This window comes from Ylistrum balloti, unplaced genomic scaffold (assembly GCF_031769215.1).
Source record: "Ylistrum balloti isolate Yb309-2 unplaced genomic scaffold, AGI_CSIRO_Ybal_v1 Utg370038, whole genome shotgun sequence".
NCBI classification, from domain to species: Eukaryota; Metazoa; Mollusca; class Bivalvia; order Pectinida; family Pectinidae; genus Ylistrum; species Ylistrum balloti.
The window spans coordinates 2,215,314-2,237,007 of record NW_026782097.1 but is presented as its reverse complement, the minus strand read 5'-3'; the positions used below and the strand labels follow the sequence as shown (position 1 = coordinate 2,237,007).

Sequence of the window (21,694 nt, the reverse complement as noted above, 5' to 3'; positions counted from 1 at the left end):
CTAAATAGTAGGCTCTCTTTAACATTTTTGCAGCAATCATTCTTGAGATAATTGTTAATGACAATCTGTCTTGAAGACGACAAAAAATATATTTCAAAATGATTTTTGTTTTACTTTACATAGGCTTACCGAATGTTCTGGATAAAGGGTAACTTAAAAAAAAACACACGCAGTTTGGCAAGGAGCAAAGCGGAACTGTATTGTAAGAATATTAACAAGAAAGGAATTTATATTTGAATCGCAAAAGAACATTTTAGCTCCTTGGTATCACATATGACCTGAACCAGGATGATATCACAATACAAAATTTTGAAGAAAAACTCCAACCTGATTATTTAGAAATCTTAGTGATATGCATAAACAGACAACACCAACAAAGTATCGCAACTTATATCCGAGCAACTGTAGCGAAGTGGGTATTATCAGCACAGTATTGATGATAAATTAATTAAATTTGATACATATTTTTGCTTATTTTTGCTAACGATACTTTTATATTTCAATCTTATAACAATAAGAACGTTAACAAACGTTTCTTTTCATGAAAATTAATGTAAAGAATGTTTGAATACATTGGTACGATAGACAATTTGATGTAAAAATGTATAATGAATGGTCATGTCAACAGTAACCTGTTATATATAACGTCGAAATGAATTAGGAACAAAATGGACAGAATAGAAGAACGCAAGTTCTTTGTCAGATATGAGAAAAGGAAGGGAGTTCAATCGACATATATAGATAATGCGATTGGAATAATATGTATTAAGTTTTATTACAGATACAGAAAATAATTGGTGCTTTGGTGTAAGCTATCAAAGTTGTGTATAGAATTTATCTGCAAGTAAATTCATTGAGCAAGTACACAGAATAAGAAATTGTGTTCCGCTAGGGTAAGAGTATTCTGCTACATTGACGACAGAGCCATGTAAATCCACGAAAATAAGATAAGAAGGTACCGCAGCAACAAACTCAATTTCCATTTGTTTATTTTTAGATGAATCTATTTACGCTGTTTATGAATCATATTTAAGTCTTTATTTTAAAGTAAAAGAAAATCCAGTCATTAGGGTTTTCAATTGTGAATTTACTGGATGAATAGCCAAGATCTGTTTAATCCATTTCTAATTAGCAAGTAACTGCGCGAGCTGTCCATTTTCATCAAAATAATTGAATGTCTTGTTTCAAATAAAATAAACCCTGCTGAATACAGCCAATAACATTACGATTTTTTTATGTCCAGACGAAGAACATAATTACGTCTTTTGCGAATATAATGGTTGCCTAACTGTCGATAATACTTCAGGAATACGTTTTTCTCACACGTAATTACTATACAAAAACATTACCTTTTTGGGATTGTTTCACGTAGCAGTCATTTCATACGACACTCAGCGTCCATTTGGGATTATTAGGCGAATATGTGATTGACTATGATAACAATTTCTATTCAAGACAATTGGTTGCGATATTAATGGAAAATGAAGTCATTCACCTCCTATAGTGACATAAATCCTATTTGTTTTAATGAAATTTGTCTACCGATATGATTTTCTGAATATCAAAAAAAAATTAGCTTTGCTCGAAACGAAAATAACCAACAATCACATTATCAAACCTTTCTAAAGAAGAGGTAATGTACTAGCTAATAACTATGCAGTTATGAAAGGATTCAGACTGCCGATTACTGCTAAGAATACGGACTTCCATCTTTATACTGGATTTGATATGTCCTGTTTCAATATCGGTATGCATCTACATAAAGGACTAAACACAAAGGTTCAAAAGATGCACGTTGATATTATTATTATTACATTCTTAACGACCAGTCAACACATAAAAGATCATTAAGAGCCATCAAACGGTAAAACACACAGCGATTCAAAAGGAAATAACACAAAAGAATAAAATGGTACGTCATAGTCTATTATATAGACCAGCATCTTTCAGGTAATGTAGAATTTTACAAATCTCAACAGTTTCAAAAGGAATTTTAGACATGTAATGTTACGATAAAAACGTTCTCGAGTGGATAGAAGGTCAATGCAGTCCAATCAAAAATGTTTAACGGTGAATAGCTCATCACATTCTATGCACCAAGGATTACCTTTGCCTTTCAACATAGATGAATGTGTAAGGTATGTATGACCCATCCGAAGCAAGGACAACGTCGTCTCGGTGGTTGTCTCTATAGCCTGGAGACCATTCACCGATAACAGGTTTAACGGAGTGCAATTTCTTATTGGTATAGGTATTCCAATCCTGCCACCGAGCTTTTAAAAATTTGTTTAATAAATGGTTTAAAATCGGTAAAATAAAGTTAAAAAAAAAACAGGTGGTAGCGATAAAGCTTCCTTTGCAGCACGATCTACTTTTTCATTGTCTGGTATTCTCATGTGCTCAGGAACCCAGCAAAAAGCGCAATATGAAAGTTAAAAGCAAGTTCATGATATAGCAGTAAGGTATTACGAGTGAAAACATTTTTCGATATTTCTATTACTAAGACTTTGTAGAACAGAAAGAGAGTCTGAATGGATAATAGCTCTCATTACTTTGTTTCTTTGAATATATTCAAGAGCGAGGTAGATAGCTCGCGCTTCTGCAGAGAATTCTGAGGCGTTGTTCGGTAGCCGGCATCCATAGGTTTCATCTTGTGTAACCATGGCCGCGGCAACCTTATCGCTATCTTTTGAAACATCAGTATATAAATGTAGAAATGTTTCATATTTTAACTGAAATTTCGAGAAGGATGAACGAAAGGTTAACTGTCTGTGTCTGATTTAACCATTTCACGATGTGAAAAGTAAACTTCAGGTGAATTCATGAGCCAGGGTGGAATTTCTATCGTTCCAAATGACTCAATATGTGTGTTTTGTAATAGAGTGGAAATTCGAATACCAAATGATGGAATGGTTTTTGGTTTGTTTTGAAACAAGGTTTTATATTTTGGATCAAACACAGGGGAAAAAGCAGGATTTAAAAATTATGGAAAAGTTTTATGGCCGCCATAGTGATATCACTGAGAAATATTCTATTTCTTTTTGTGACATGAAGCTGAACTTATTTGATGCGCGTTAGTTTGCCTGGTGGTTCCGTTGCTAGTTGTATACCTTATTCTCATTGGAGAACGTCTCTTTACTTACTTGGTTTTACCAAGGTTTACAAGGCGGGTGTTGTCGATGAAGCAGAAGATGTTTACTCTTCTGAAACACCTGGTTTTGTTCACATTGTACTTTTACTGGATGTTCCTTGTAAATCTGTTGTTTTTGCATGTGTTTAAAGTTTTATGTAATTTGAATTTGAATTATGATTATGTTGCCATGTTGTTATTTTTTCTGTGCCTCATCTCTTGGCTAAATCTGTAGAAAGCTTACCAAAAAGAATCACAAAAATCGTGCAAGCTTCTGTTTCATTTTAAAGTGTATCCATTTTAGCAGAAATGCATGTTGATGCAAATAATGAAGTTCAGTCTTTCCGTAAAAGAATACATTCCCTTTTTTATTTGTAGTTGTTAATTCCTTAAAGAATTGTCTATAGAATGGGTGGATGCCAACGCCGCATTCCCACACCAACTCTTTGACATATTTTCCCTTAGAATACATAAGATGCGCGGAGATTCACATTCTATTTCACGGAATTTTGAGCCGTTTATGTAAAGCTCGCGTATCATACCATTTTGAAATATGTATATATCAACTATGTATTCAGCTGCTCTACTGATGTAAGAAGACGTTAACGAAGGAGGAACAGTTAGTAAACTATCTGTATTCAGTTGTTGCAGGGTTCATTTCTACATTAAATGAGGTAATGACAATAGAATAACAAATATCAGAGGCTTTTCTGAACTGGATGTTTGGTGGGATATAAGCTTATAAGGCTTGGTTCTATATTGAAACCTCCCAATGATTTTAACTTTGATTTGCTAGATCTTCAATCACGGCCTCAGCCGCTATGGCCTATTTATGATCGTATACACATCAAGCCGTATCACGGTGCCGTAAGGAAGTAGACAAGTGATTTTGAACTGTGTTCTCCCAGTATTTCATTGATTGCGTGTATTATTTTTTTCGTGCTATATCTTCGCAACTGTTCAATTGAAATCTCCATGATAATTTAGGTCTGAGACAGAAACCATACCACTTACCTTGTTCACGAATGAAGCCCATTCTAAGAAATATATTTACTAGAATATGAACAACTCTACCTGTGCCGTGCTATCTATGTACCACCATACGATAACCTTAGTTTATCAATTACCTGTGATGATGGACTGATGATGAACTGTATAATCATTCACAAACATATTCATTGTATCAACAATGACAACACATCGATAAGTCATACAGTCAAGTTGCAATGAATAGGGGCAAAATAGGTTATACACACCAAGGGAACAAAAAATATCACTGCGCCTGTACATCGTCAAAACACGATGAAGACAAATGAGGTAGACATTTGGAGATTGGCGGTGTAACAAAAACAACCTTATGGAGATGGTTGAATGTTCAGACGATTACTTTGCTTGCATCTTGTTTCATCATTGAATGAATAGCACCTCTTAATACACCTTTGAAGTTAGATACATTGGAGCAAAACAAGGAATGAAGCTGCATCATACAACTGATTCATACTTCTGGCACTAGTCATGCCAAGAACAAAGAACCTGTCAATACCTAGGGGTTGATAGAGAAATCTTTTAATTGTTCATTTCTACCCTGATATGATATACCTGTATAAGACCTTATACTTTATCTAATTACAAATTGTATATAACAGTTGTCGAATTATATAAACTAGTTTTAAAACACCCACAGGATGGCAAGCCAACTTAACATGTATTCAAGTAGAGATGCAAACCCATACATACAATGAACTATACTAGCAAAAAAAAGAAACATAAGTTCGCTTTTTGTAATAATATCTTAACACACGGGGACGAAATTTAATTAAATTTGGCACTGAGCTACCTCCGTGCACTGTAAAAATGTTCTTCAGTTAAAATTCAGACAACCGTGACCCCGCTCGACGCTGCATGATTTCATCAGAATTTTAAAGAAAGCGTGCATCCAGGGTACTCCTGCACTATATTTGCTTGTGAATCGTTACAAATCAAACCTTAGAACAGTACAGATCAGTTACATACCAGCGGTTGTAGAGCGAAATGCCGCGATTGAGTGAAGTCGATATGAGTAGGGCCATTGCTCTTATAAACTAGAGACATTCGCAAGGTCAGTTAATAGATCACTGTGTCCACAGATAATATTATACCTTTGGAGCAAAAAATATGTAAGACATACATCCTTGGGGATGAATGAAATACACTAACAATATATTGCAATGATATTAAGTTTGGTAATCAGTATCATGATATGCTTTACATTGTTATCGTCTGTGTTATCTACATTATCTACAATTACATACGTGTATACTGATTCACATCCAACTGATTGTACCCGTTGCATGTACAGTACATCTTCCCTTCCAGACTTGATAAAACTAACGTTGCAAGTCAGTATTTGAGAATGATCGATAATTATACATAAACTTAATTTGATAATTGATTTTCAATGTTTGCAAATGCATTTGTTGCTTTCGATCATATTCTACATGAATGATATTACGGTGTATGTTGGTACATGATCTCTTAGATAATGTCGAAGCAGTTCACCTTGAATTTGTCTCCAGAGCAACTCAATTCATCACCCCATGACATCGACAAAAGCAAGATTCATTGCATAAATGAAACATATGTCTTCAAATAGGATTAATGATGCTTCTAAAGACACATTATGGGATGGATAGGATGGAATAAATCAACGACAGTAAACGCATGCCACTGTCTTATCATTCGACAGATCCGAAGATATAAACAACGATTTCCGTTCAGTTGGACTATATATATAATGATGTCGTATTCATCATATTTTCGAGAACAAAACTGACTAGGTTTGAATTATCACACTCTCTTGACTGTAATCTGACCGTACGCTTTGGCTTTATGTGGACAGTGGTGCCCAAGGGCACTATATAACAATCAACCCTCACCGGAATCCTCATGAAAACCAATCTGCTCTTCCGGTTGAAAGATTAACGAATATATTTCGGTGATAGTTTATGTGTTTTATGTTTCTACTGGATATCAGATAATGAATTTCGGATTTAACACGAAACCGAGTTATGCATATACTGTTGAAATCGTAATTGTGAAAGAAATTCAACAAAAGCTGACATCCAGAACTTTTCGTTCGAGACTGTGTGTCTCCCATTTGTTTTTGGCCAATCTTCTAGCTCTTACAACAATTGAAGATGTTGAAGCTCTGCCCACTTTCGAGACAAGTTAACGATATGTTCCAGAGGTTGACCGAGGTAAATGAAAAAACCTTAATATTTCTGATGGTCGGGTGGCGCAGCGATACTTGTCTTTCATCTAGACGTACGGGGTTTGATTCCCTGAGCAGCTGTGAAAAGGAATTGTGATCACCTGCCCGACCACGTGGGTTTTCTCCGGGTACTCCAGTTTCCTGCTTCAGTAAGACCCCGTGTGCTTCCATCCGGACCAACAAGCGTGATTTATATAAGCTTGTTCATTTGTCGATCGTTGTACAATAAATACGCCATTGTCATTGTTTTATTTCGATTCCTGTTGTAAAGAGCTGCAATTCATCACGTCTTTCTATGAGTCTTCAGAGTTCATTATTAAAATGAGAATCGTGGGAGTCGATATCACGTTCCAAACTTCAATCTATCATTCGTAATGAAATTTACTCAAGGTAACAGAAATAAATATGACAGTTTTAATGACAGGATATTATAGTAACTTTAACGTTTCACATTTCTTGACAAATTATCTTCATCGTCTTTCTCTCCGCCAAGTAATTTTTTAGCATATTCTGTAATGTCATTATCATAATTTGTTTCAAATTTTAACGTCGATCATTTACCGGCATATAAAAAAATGGCCGCCATGGTTTGGTTTGCGTTTGCGTTATTTTCAAGGCAACCTCTTTCTGGTTCATGGGTGTACTGTTGATTCTAGTCAAAATGATTTATATCAGCATCATCTCATCTTTTACATTTTAGTTTTATATCAATATCCTGGAGATTAGATCATGCGTATTTGTTTTAACACGAAACGGATTTGACATGTTATACTTGTGAATTTATGAATAAGGAAATAATTTATGGTGTGAAGAACCATTCCAATTAATTAACAGTCATTTAAAGGTTGAAAGGGTTCGGTTGAATGACAATGCTATGTTATTGGTTCTTGAAACATCAGATGATCTTTTTTAGCTGTGACATATATTCATCTCGTATACACTTCAAGTTGATTCTGTTTAGTGTTAAGTTCATCATAATGGGTAACAACAGATGAAATATCAGAAGTATACAAAATCTTTTGATGGATTCATAGTAATACCAATAACAAACATGTCAATGATGTTGTTCTGTTTCAAATAGTGAACAAATAAGCAATGTAATAAAGGTGGGTATATAAAGCAGGGACGTTTGTTTAAAACTTACAATATGATTATGTATGTTAATGCAGGCAAAGCATCTGAATTACTCTTATATAGTATTATGTGTTTATACGTTAGCATACGTGATAGTGCTCGGAATCAGGAAAAACGTTACCGGATTGGTGAACATTTATAAACCATAGACAATGGCCTAGACGAAATAATGTTACTTGATTAGTGAACATTATCATTATTATTATTTTTATGACATCCTCAACGGCCCGTCAACACACAAAAAGTCATTAGAGCCTTCAACCAGTAAAAAACAGCGATTCAAAAGGAAATAACATTAAACAAACCAAAAGTAAAAGAAAAATGTTAAAAATTTTAAATGGGTATGTTAACACAAAAGATTAAACTGGTACGTCATAGTCTATTATATAGACCAACATCTTTCAGGTAATGTAGAATTTTACAGATCAGTTTCAAAAAGAGTTTTTAGACATGTAATGTTACGATAAAAACATTCTTGAGTAGATAGAAGGTCAATGCAGTCCAATTAAAATGTTCGACGGTGAATGGCTGGAGACCATTCAACGATAACAAGTTTTTCGGAGTGCAATTCGTTATTAGTATATTGATTCCATTACTCTTGCCACTGAGCTTTTAAAATTTGTTTAACAAATGGTTTAACATCGGTAACAGGAAGTTTAAAAACAACAGGTGGTAGCAATAAAGCTTCCTTTGCGGCACGATCTGCTTTTTCATTGCCTGGTTTCCCCTGTGCCCAGGGACCCAGCAAAAAGCAAAACGAAAGTTAAAGGCAAGTTCATTATTAGTATATTGATTCCATTACTCTTGCCACTGAAAATTTTTTAACAAATATTTCTATTGCTAACAGACTATGTAAAAACAACAGGTGGTAGCTGGAGCTGGAATGGATAACAGCTCTCATTACTTTGTTTCTTTGAATATATTCAGTGGCGAGGTAGATGGCTCGCGCTTCCGCCGAGAATATTAAGGCGTTGTTCGTTAGCCGGCATCCATAGGTTTCATCTTGTGTAACCATGGCCGCAGCAACCTTATCGCTATCTTTTGAACCATCAGAATATAAATGTAGAAATGTTTCATATTTTAACTGAAATTTCGAGAAGGATGAACGCAAAGTGCAACTGTCTGTGTCTGATTTAACAATTTACATGAAGTGAAAAGTAAACTTCAGGTGAATTCATGAGCCAGGGTGGAATTTCTATCGTTCCAAATGACTGAATTTGGTTAACATCAATATTTGTGTTTTGTAAAAGAGCAGGAATTCGAGTACCAAATGATGGAATGGTTTTTTTGGTTTGTTTTGAAACAAGGTTTTTATATTTTGGATCAGATACAAGTGAAAAAGCAAAATTAGAAGGATTTGACTTTAGCTAAATGGAGTATTGCAAAGCCAATTTATTTCGACGGCTATATAGTAATGGTTCTCTATATAGAGGCTTGCAATAGCTGTGGTCTTGAAAGCTCCGAGAGCGAGCCTGAGACTTTGGTAATGAACAGTGTCTAATAATTTGAGATATGAAAGTCTAGCAGATCCATACACAATGGAACCGTAGTCTAATTTTGATCTAATATGAGGTCTATAAAGCCTTAGCAAAACTTTTCTATCAGCTCCTCAAGTAGTGTGGGACACAACTATTAGAATGTTCAGTGCCTTAAGGCATTTGGCCTTAAGATGTTTTTTATTTGGGGAACGAACGACAATTTTCTGTTGAATAATAACCCCTAGATAGTGAACCAGACGAAATAACTTTACCGAATTGGAGAACATTAATAACCCCTAGACAGTGAGCCAGACGAACTAACCTTACCGGATTGGTGAACAATTTAAATCCTAGACAGTGAGGCAGACGAAATAATTTTATCGGATTGAGAACATTAACAATCCCTAGATAGTGAACCAGACGAAATAACTTTACCGAATTGGAGAACATTAATAACCCCTAGACAGTGAGCCAGACGAACTAACCTTACCGGATTGGTGAACAATTTAAATCCTAGACAGTGAGGCAGACGAAATAATTTTATCGGATTGAGAACATTAACAACCCCTAGATAGTGAGCCAGACGAAATAACTTTACCGAATTGGAGAACATTAATAACCCCTAGACAGTGAGCCAGACGAACTAACCTTACCGGATTGGTGAACATTTTAAATCCTAGACAGTGAGGCAGACGAAATAATTTTATCGGATTGAGAACATTAACAACCCCTAGATAGTGAGCCAGACGAAATAACTTTACCGAATTGGAGAATATTAATAACCCCTAGACAGTGAGCCAGACGAACTAACCTTATCGGATTGGTGAACATTTTAAATCCTAGACAGTGAGGCAGACGAAATATTTTACCAAATTGGAGAACATTAATAACCCCTAGAAAGTGAGCCAGACGAACTAACGTTCCGGATTGGAGAAAAATTGTAAACCCCTAGACAGTGACCTAGACGAAATGTATAGTTATAAACCTCTAGTGTTTTATCGAGCGAAGGTTTTTCAGTTTCCGTTATCCATCTATATGTTTTCTCGCTTCAGATTATCGCCTTCATTGTAAAATGTGCAGGTTTATCTGTCTCATCGCTTTATCGGTAAATAAATAGATAGAATATCACTTACGGTACAACTTGGTAAATGCCGTTCTGTTTGTCCATGTCCTTTAAGTATAAATCAACCAGTTCATATATTACTCACGTCGTATCCATAGACAATATTCTTTCCCGCGAAATATAATTTAAAAATTATGTTTGAAGAATAATTCTAGAAGAGTTATACTAGAGCTAAAGGGTTAATTGTATCTGATACAGAATACATTTGTAGGGCATTTCGTGAAGCCTTACTGATGACTCAATTCAGTCATGTACAGAAATAATAATAATAACTTCACATACATGAATATCACATAATTAAAAGAAATATGGCCGTTTGACCATGACTGTAATACACCGGAGTTTGCAGTATACAAAATGTCTCTTGGGCACATTTCTGATCTGTGCTTTGCATATTACAGGAATTATATATCAAAAAGTTTCATTTCAATTCTCCATTATTACATCTATCATTTGATATTCTTTGTTCATACGACTTCAGACGGTGTCATTTTGATTAAAATGAAATATATTTTAGTAAAAATCGTCAAGGCTTTCATAAACCCGCGTTAACGACCCTCTTTAGTCGCACGTGTTTGTCACTGTTACGGAATAACAAACTCATATCAGAAAGAAAGCATCGGTATTAACATCATTACTTAGTTTGAATAAGATTTAATTACCAGTTCACATAAAAAGGATTCTCACTTAATTTCACTCTTTTAAATTGTAAAAACAACAATTACGCATACATATACGCGAACAAAATTTAAGACGAGTCGTAAAAATTAAAAGTAGATCAATCGATTTAAAAAGTGACAACTCTATTCAAGAGTCATAACATTGCGTTGTATTCTAATCTCGAGAGAACATAAGGGTTTACCTAAATGCCAGGTTTTGTTAGAGCATCGTAAACTGGGAAGATTACGTGTGCTGAAAGTCTGAGTATATTATACCTTTACTATCATGGTGTCTAACTGATCTCGGCGTAATTGTAATTTAGGTTATCCAACCACCGATAATAAACAGCAGCGTAGAGATGACAGGTCAAAACACCTTCATAGCATTCATTTGGATGACATTGATCTATTTTGTGCATTTTACTCTATTCCAGGGGGTGTTAAAAAATAGACTAGAAGAACTCCGTTATGCAACGCCAGAGAGCAATGAGCGTGAAATTACGGTAGAGATGATATTATGTTACAGATATTTGACTAACAGCAAAAATACAGATAAGAATATACAGAATGTGGCGGTATCATAGGGAGCATCACATCTGTTTGTGTAAAATGAGATGTCAGATATGTGTTTCCTTATGTTAATATCGAATTTGATAAAAAAATATTGATGATAATCTCATTCATCTACTCACTTTTGAAATCATTAAAAATTAAAAAAATAAATTAAGTCATTGCAACCATTTTTGATTGATATCTAAAAAATAGTACGAAAAGGCGACGAGGACCTAAAAAGTTACCTTACAGAAAGCCAGAAAGCGTAAGAGGAAGGAGTCAGACCAGAAAAGAGGACAGGCAAGAATTTATATTAGACAGGAGATCGATAGATGGCGAAAGATGAAGGAGGATCTTGGATGAATACGGATTGGGAATTTGCGAAGCTGCGACTTGACTGCTTAGCTTAACGTTATCCCTATAATTATAACGTATCCGCCTGTCATTGATTATAATCCAATATCCAGTGTTTGACGCGTGAATATGTTATGAACAACACTACTAAAAGTGTTATCTGATAAATGTTGAATGAAAATAGTTGTGTTATTCGCTTGAATTAACTATCGACAACGTATGTTTGTTGTTAGCTGGGGCCTAATTGCGGGTATTCGTTCTAAGTGTAACAATATGACGGCACTGGTGTTACTGTGAGAATGACGACGGTGGTGATAAACATAACCTTCCTAATAAACACATGTAAAATGATAAACAATATATATGAATCTGTACAGACAAAGTATCAATTCTTGTGCATTTCTGAGTTTTTTTTCTTTTTCGATTGTAATTACCCCCTTTGGTCCCCCACTAGTTTAGCGCCCTTGATTGACATAGATAATTTTCGCACGACAAGCCTAAACAAAACGAGTTTCTAAGATTGATTGTTAAAAATTATATATTACAACACTATAGAATCATTTTACTGCAAACAAGAATTAGCAGAAAGGCGCAAAAGCAAGTGTCATAAATAAGACATGTGCCTTTGTTTACTTTCCTCGTAATCCATTTTTTCTTTGCGGCGGAAGTAAATGACTTCGTCACGTGACAAGCCATGTGACCCAATCGGCTTTCTTCGTAATAAGCCGAGCGTGAACATGTTTATATACAATAGTAAAGATAAACAATGTTCGGACAACAGAAATATGTACAAAAACATCAAATTTGACGTCGTAGGCGCGTGTATCACTTTATTGTGGATATATTTTATTATTCATAAGCCGAATTCTCCATTTCCCGATGTTAAAATCTAAGGTAATAGCCGTTTAAATTCATTTTGGCAAAATGAAGATTTTCACAGGTCGATTGGTGCTATTTGGTGTTTTATCAAGTCATTTATAAAGTATGTTTCACATGCAATGGAAAGTCATAATCATTTGAAATAATCTTCGAGCTTGCATTAACGACACCAATGCAACACCTAGTATCTAGAATTACATTATCTGTCTACATAGTAAAATCTTAACTTAAGAGGAGAAATGTGCGCATAAAGGATTCACAGGAATATTATCGTGACCAAATATGATATGTTAAATGTTAGACAGCTTTTTAGATGTAGAGTTATACCAGGTTTATCTATGGCAAAACATCAAAATGTTGATATAGCATAATTATTACATCGGGAAAATAAAGCGATTCACTCACTCTCCTGCAAATCAGACAGAGGAGATGACTTTTTGGCTTTACTTATTTTGTAGTGAAACATCAGTCTTAAAGTGACATCCACGGCAAAGGTTCCTCATAAATCAAGATATTTCTATTTCCTCGGAAAGCGCATGCCTGAGTAATCTAGAAAGGAGCTAGAAACTAGCTTCTAGAAACTGTGACATTCTTCTGATAAAAAACGCGTTGTATATGTAGCCTGCAACCACAAGATCTGATGGTATGTATATATGTTTATTAAGAGATCAAACGGGGAACGGCTGTGAACTCCTGCTGTTATAGATGAAAATAAACCTGAAACATAATTAGAACTTCAATATTTAAACCTGAAATTCAATTCACATCAGCATCTGCCTCTGCATGGAGACAACAAACCTTGAAACAATACAGAGGGGGCCATGCACGTGTAATTAATGTCATGCACTTACCTTAAGGTTATGCAAACCAATACACAGATATGTACCAGTAAAATGATCATTTTAATACATTGTACTTATCAGTTATATCCACACTAAAACAATGTTAAAATTACATATGTGGAGAAAAAACATCATTGTTCATTCACCAATAGGAGTACCCTCACAATGCGAAGTGCTCATATACATTAATATATACAGACACTCATCCCAGAATTCGAAATATTCCTAACCAGGCCAAGCGGAAGAACTCCAATGTTCACTTAGACAAGATAATAGTTCTGATTTACAACAAAACGACAGCCACATTGATTCAGCTCAGAGAAAACTCTTCAGAGGTCTACACATAAACCTTTTCTCACGTGTCCACATTTTGATGCAACACCAACTGCCAAAACCTGTCTGGAGGTTTCTGATCACGGTAGGACCTCCTAAGGGCCACTGGGTAACCCTGGACCGTATTTTCAGGCATTTGGGAATACCTAGAGGGTGTGCCTATGTGGCAAGGGAGATAATTCAGGGCTTTACCAATACAGCAGCGTCGTGTTATGAAGGTATATATATTCTGACGTACTTCGGCGACAGAAGTCACATGCAGCCCCGGGAAAAGGGACCCAGGTTACGATTATAACCTGTGGCGGGAATTCTGACATATCTCCATTTAGGAATATTTTAAGTTTGTCGACAAAGATTTATATCTTTCATTGCAACTAGCGTTCAGTGGAAGATAATTTCATACACGTTCCTTGTAGATGTATTAAGGCAGAGTGCCCAATCGTCATAAGGACTCCCCTAGCATCGTTTCATTGTAAACTGCAAATATATGCTATAGAATGTAAATACAGAAAAATTAAGATTATTGATCAAACAATTTACACTCACATTCACTGGTGCTTAAACTCCGACAAAAACTGTTGGTATGCATTTCAAGCAGCATTATTGCCATTCGTATAAAAACAATTAGTATGTTGTGGTATTAACTATTTTCAACACTACTACAAAACAAATAATATTGGGATTATATGAAACGCGGGAGGCAATAAAAATAAAACCACTATCTTTACATCGCAACAATGTTACAAATATCCATAAACAAAACATTGTTGCATTTAAATCAATAAATTCTATAGGGATCGACCATATAATATTTAATTGTCAATACAAAATAGTAGGATTTGTTTTATTAGAGGCGCAAAGCTGGGCGATGGGATATTTTACTCCGAAGTTTTGAAAATTTCAAATGAGATGCAAAAAGATACAGGTACATTATGGATTGATTGACAAATACATAAGTGAGAAACAATTGAATTACCAGTAAAATTTTATTGATATAATCCTAAATATAAAGATTATGAAAATAAACGGAACTTTTAGTCAACTATGTTTTAATGTTAATTTCCATGAATATACATGAATGCTAGGAATTTCCAGGTTTTACATGGACATTTAATGTACTTTTACAATAAAGGTGTAAACATATCTCCAAACACATTACCATTAACAATATTAATGTAATATAATGTGCCCAAATTGCCGATGAGTTGAAACAAGTAACGATGGTCAAGCGCTGATCACAGTTGATACATCAGTGATTGGGTAGTTAACTGATGCCGATCAAAGAAATACAATGTAACCATCCCACTACTATACCTCCATCGACAGTTATGTAACATCACATTCATAAACAATATCAATGACACACGTGATATACAAAGATGTTACAGGACGAGGTGTTGTGGTATATGATATTCTTCTCACTCGTGTTACTTATGTTTTAAATGTTACAAGAAGTGTTTAAAAAACAGGGGTAGAGAGAATAAAATACATGCGTACTTAACTACGAAGTTATGAGGAATGTTTCTACTATAATAAAGAACGTTGAACTAAACTGACCTGCACTGTAACCTCGCATGATTTGTTCATGTTATCATGATTGGTATAATGATATGAGCTTAAGTGGAATGTCGCTAATTAATATGCAAAACTGACAATTTTAGAAAAACATGGTGTTAATGTAACTCATTACAAATTATGATTAAAAATGACCTAGTTGTGCGTCATGAAGTTGAACGTATTTGATGCTCGCTGGTTTCCCTGTTGGTTGGGTTGTATATCTTGTTCTCATTTGAGGACGTGACATTATTTGCTTGGATTGACCAAGGTTTACATTGTGCTGTCGATGGAGCAGAAGACGCTTACTCTTCCAGAACAAGTAGTCATATTCTTCATGTACTTTTTTAGGCGTCTCCGTTTAAATATCTCTTTAGTTCATATTTTCACCATTTTGTCATAGTTTCATGGAATTTGAGTTTGGATTATGATTATGTTGACATGTTAGTATTTTCTTGATATTTTTTTGTTATCTTCAAGGAAAAAAGATAAACATCCAAGTAAAAAAGGAATAGTGAACTACTTACAATCCAGTCTCATTTCCATGAGTGCATGCAGCGCCCTTTAATTCAAAGTGCTTCCAGACAGCCTATCACAACATGCTTAAATGTAACACCACATGTGGTATAGCATGTTTAATTATGAATGGTAAACTGAATCATTGGGATTTAGAAAGCACCCACCTATTGTGATAGAATCAGTAATAGATTCAATTCATATACATATATTGCATGTTTAAGATAGAATATCACTACCCAAGTAGAGCCGAGTTGCATCATGTGCCAGATTCTGTATCATGAATAGGACACATTCCTACAACAAAGTCGTTATTAATTTTAGAATTTTAATTCTAGGACTGTTTGCCGCCCTTTCTTTTGGTAAGTCATGACTCGCTATCACAAATATCCTCAACACATGCGCAGTTTAATTAGTACCACTTTAATAGTCCAGATTGCTCTGACGTTCTATCGACTTTTTTATATCGGTGTGGAGATGATGAAATCAGAACTCCGGTCCTATATTTCATAAGCGATCCGTGCCTTGATCGGCATTCAAACAGTTATTGTGGAAAGAAATCGTTATAATTACGTGTATATCACGCATGAATTGCATGAATCTACAAGCTAATAACAATGTCATGTTGCATAGTTCACGGCTAAAACAAGGAATATGATCCTTAATAAAGAATCCTTGATGTCTATAGGGTGTGACAACCATTTACCGCTGACAACTTCTGTGAACTGAAGTAACAAACCTAACACCAGAACAGGTGCAGTTGGATGTCGAATGATGTAATGTCTGTTTCTCCTACGAGAATTTGATTAGCATTTCCTTTCCTCCGACAGTCGTCAATATCATGCGTTGTCTGTATTTGATATATTGACCAGTTTTGTGTCATTTTCTAAAATATGTCTGCGGCAATCTTTGAAGCCATTGGAGTCTGCAAGGTTGACACAAAATTCTAAACAAACAACAGCAGCAAACAAAATTAAAAAAAAAACATCAAAAATTGAAATTTCACGCTTACATCTTGTGATTCATCAGTCGGAATTGACTCTGGTTAAAAAACTGATTGCAGCGACAAAAATGTGGGGGGTTCGGAAGTCACTAGTAGGGGATATTTAGCTTGAAGACACTGTCGGTAATTTATGTGCTATTTGAACATACAACTTGTCTTATTGTAATGATGGAAACAGATATAACAATATAACAACGCTGTTTGTTTCAATGTCTCATTCACGTATGTGAATTTTAAAAACACGTCACCAATAGTTACCCCATGGCAAGTACAAGTCAGTATTGTTACCCTTTCTAATCCGAAGTCAGCTTTACATTTCTCATCAATAATGGTATTGATTCTTCTATGACAGCTTAAGATCTCCTCTCATCTCTCCAAACGGTTAATGTCACTCATAGCAACAAATGATTGCTTCTGTTTCTACGATAACCAAATTTCTATGACTTTTTGTAATTCAATCGCAGAATGTTATACTATATCCCGTCACAGAAAATTCCGGCCTACGTCCGGTTTTTATTTACTCTGTATACTCTGCTTTCTGCGTTCCATTATACACACCGTTAAGCCCAAATTCTTTCCTAAGACCGGTGATATTGATCGTGTTGAAGGACACCAATAACCGTGTCGATATTTACTTCATCCAGACTTTTGTACACTTGAACTGTAAAAAACGGTCATCTTGTATATAACTTCATGTCCAGGGTATGTCACCTTCTAATCACACGTTTATAACAATAACGATTATGTAAAAGCTGATCATTCGTTTATTGTGTATTTCTAAATGTTCAAAACCGACATGTTTTCTTTTAGTCAATTTTTACTTCAATGACACCCTTGAACAACATTTTGTTAGGATTACAATCTTGATTAACTCTTTTCTCTCATTTAATCGAATTAGGTTGGATTTCACTCTTTACTAGCACTTTAATTTTAGTTAAACGATTTTTCTTAGATTAGATTCTTGACTAACACTTTTCTCTCATTTAATCGATTTTCATTGCTTCTCATCTTACAACTGTCCTCTACAAATATACTTGGTTGGAAAACATACACTTATCTCTTGCTAGTGCACACAGTGGTATACTCTACGTGTATTCTTGGTGACTTTATGGTATGTATCATTAGGTAAGTTCCCCACATGTGGTAAGTATTACTCAACGAAGGAAGGGCTACTGTGATGACAAAGGCCATTGTACTAACCTGCTAATCGATATTAGGATGAGAGTTGTTACAACAAATGTGCAGGATGCTTACTGATTTACGATTTCAGTTTAGCAAAAAAATTTGTTTCTGTAATGCATGCTACAATAGAGTTATGGATGTGAGTATGAAATTTTTGCATGATAAAAAGTAAATTATCGTTGCAGAGATAAAACTTCAAACTCGAATTTCACATTAAAAAATCCACGTTTTGAAAGAAGAACTTGATATACACTTGACACACGCTCAAACAAATTGCCATTGTGAATACTGCTGCCAAACATGAGCTAATAATGATTTATGATTCTTAAATTTCTTCAGTTTGAGTGAGATTACATATCTCATAATTATGGGACCTAGTTCAAGATTTCTCCCAATAAAGCAGCAACGATATCACCATGATGGATATATGTATCACTATCACTGGTACCTGTATCACGTATCACACTCGTGTTGCCAGCATCAGTGTCATTGATACTTGTATCACTATAGGTGGTAATTGTACTCTATTTATTGGTGACTTTCAATAATGGTGATGTAAAGTCCCATGAAATTAATTATAATCGACTGCTAAATCTTCCATCAAAAAAGATAACTTGAAATTATTCACTGTACTAACAGACATTTTTTTTTATCTAAGTTTGATAAAGGTGTAATTTGTCCATAGCCTGTTCAGAAGTATTGCCAATGGAATTCTTTCCACAATATTTAGATCAAACACCACAAACTCGTCCAAATCCGATATTTTGCATTTTATATATTCGTGATACATAGAAATGGGTAGTGGTGGTTCTATGTAACAATACTATGGACCGGTAAAAATGGAAGTAAGACTTAAGATGTCAATTGCTAAGGATTTCATGATTAAACATGACAATATCTGTGCGTCTCTCGGAATTAAAGACTTAAAATATCAATTGTTGAAGTTTTATGATTGAATATGATTTCTGTGCGTCTCTCGGAATTAAAGACTTAAAATATCAATTGTTGAAGTTTTATGATTGAATATGATTTCTGTGCGTCTCTGGGAATTGAAGACTAAGGATATCCATTGTTAAGGAATTCATGATTGAATATGATATTATCTGTGCGTCTCAAGTTAGATTGCCTTACTTATCAATGTGTTTGATGGTATATATATAAATCTATATAAAATTGCTTTATACGTGTCACTTATACATGCACCCTGACGATATAGGAATGAGATAAAGTGATTACGTCATTTGATAAAGTGAGGTTGGCGTGATATACTCACAATGACGAAATATTTGTTCTTCTAGTGACATTATTCGTTGTAGGTCATAATTACAGTCTGAAATGGGTTGTTTAAAGACATGACCGGTAGGCAGTAATCGATTAGGTTTCTTTTCATACATTTGTAATGATTTGAAGGCTAACAAATGTTTGTCCTTACCTGAGGAAGACTAGCCACGGCGCTAAGAAGCCATGCCAGTGTCAACATGATCTTGCCTCTTCTTTCTGCGTCATGAAGACTCATTGGATGCACTATGGAAAAGTACCTATCCAGACTTATCGTGACTAACACGAACGATGACAAGTAAAATCCAAGAGCACGAAAAAACATTAAAATCCTGCAGGCGGCATCCCCGGCCTCCCAACGAACCGTGATATGCCATCCCGTTTCTAGAGGCAGCATGATGAAGGCAACAATTAGATCGGCAATGGAAAGGTGCATGATAAAAGTGTTAACTCTAGACTTAATCCTGCGACTCCTAAACAATGTAATGAAAACTATTAAATTTCCTGAAGCTGCAACAACAAAAAGGCAAGAGTAGGCGATAACGGACATGATGCTGTCATCGTTGAACGTCATTTCTCTTGGAAGTTGCACATCTGTCATGTTTTGGGCAGTTATGTTTTCGGTAAACCCGATTCGTAACATGGAGGATTCTGTTGATGGTAATGTTGTTGAAGACAGCGATGTTTTTGAAAGAAGTGAAACCGACGATCGAGACGTTGGTAACATCATAGCCACGTTATTTTCGTGGAAATTGTAATAACGCACTTGACCATGACCACATCTTGAGATATTTGACTGTACTAAGACCGGGACGGTGTGATGTGTTGTAGTAGACATCCCCGTCCTACTTCAAGTTACGTTAACATATCTAACACAGCGTACCCATTTTTCGCTTAAGAAACATCTCCATCGTTGACTAATTATAGATAACACAATATTTTACTCTACCAAAATAAATGAAATCACAGCATTTCGACGAAAATAATTCGATTGAAAAAGTACTTGCCACGAAGTTCTGTACTTTCTATTACTTTCTTCCCAGGATTCACGTTTTAGATTCTCCGTCTGTAGTCCGCATGCGATTGTATCAACGGATAAGCCGTGACTGACTGTAAATAATCCCACCATCAGCAGCACGCGCTGCTCTGGCGGCTAGGTGGAACCTCGTTGGTGGTTACGCATCACAGCAACCATTGACACTGTAGAGAGCTATACGTCAATAGACAATTACCAGTATACATTTTCCCTTTGTATCTCTAAATAATGATTGAAGATGAAAAAACAAAGTATACACAATACTAACATATATTACAGTGAAAACATGGTCATTAATTGTTCAGTGTTCTAACAAATGCATATGTCATAGTTAATATATAATGTATGTGCTATAATCCAACCATAAGTATGTAATTGTTACACATCTAACTAAACCGTTTTTCCCCCGAATAATTTCCAAGTTTTTGTTGATAAGTAAATTATGTTCCAATGACTTTAGGGGGCACATGTAACCACGGTCGCCTTGTTGTTCACAGTTCTTTATATAACTCAGAAGCATAAGATTTACAACACGAATTTCTGTTTGTTTATCAAGTCTGACTTGTGGTAAATAGCATGTCTTATCATCAACAAAGTCAATAGATTAAAATACAGTCAAAACCTCACCAAACCACAATATCTCATTTCAAAGATCACATGGGTTGTGTATCAAATTTCAATTAGTTTTCATTTCACTGAGCTTTATGAAATTAGCCAAAGAAAACATGGAGAGTGTATTACAGTAGATATGTGATAAAATAGAAAAAAAAATGATATAAAAGTAATTTTATTTGCAGTTATCGTATTGTTACATTTCAATAATGCGAACATACAGAAATTATTTAAACCATTTTGTCGGTGGTGATCTATATATATCTATATGTCATCCTCACTACAAACCTGTGAGGTCGGGCAGTGGAGTAGCAATACTGTATGATTGTATGCTTAAACGCACACTTGAATTCCATTGTAATTTTTTATCCTTACTTTGTTTTCACTTTACTTTCATTATCGTGTTGCTTTTCTCAATAAACATGTATACATATGCATGCGTCAAACTATCATTTTCTTTTCCGTGTGTAGTAAATATTTTGATACGGAATATTAAACCTTATGAATATATTTGGTTCTGGTTGTTTTTGTAACAATTCTATTTCCGAGTCAGAAAGGATACAGCGTAAAATTACCAAACTTTTAAATGTTAACGGACAATTTAGGTTGTGAAAACAAGAAGACCAGTTTTTTCTGATACTATATCTAGTGAGACATATCAAGGCAAACCTCGTATACATCTCCTTATTATGATATTGACGTCATTTCAGAAAACGAACTGAAGGATAACAATGTTCGCCGTTCTCTTGACGACAATGAAGGATACAGCTCACAAATTC

General features: G+C 35.0%; 1 protein-coding gene across 1 annotated transcript in view; it reads right to left on the bottom strand.

Annotated features, from left to right (window-relative positions):
* Positions 1-19,997, bottom strand: part of LOC132548971 (adipokinetic hormone/corazonin-related peptide receptor variant I-like) — a 61,187-nt gene extending 41,190 nt beyond the window's left edge. Inside the window, exon 1 of the mRNA XM_060212872.1 lies at positions 19,422-19,997. Coding sequence (XP_060068855.1) covers positions 19,422-19,997 — 576 coding nt within the window. The remainder of the gene's footprint in view (positions 1-19,421) is intronic.
* Between the last annotated feature and the right edge of the window lie 1,697 nt (positions 19,998-21,694).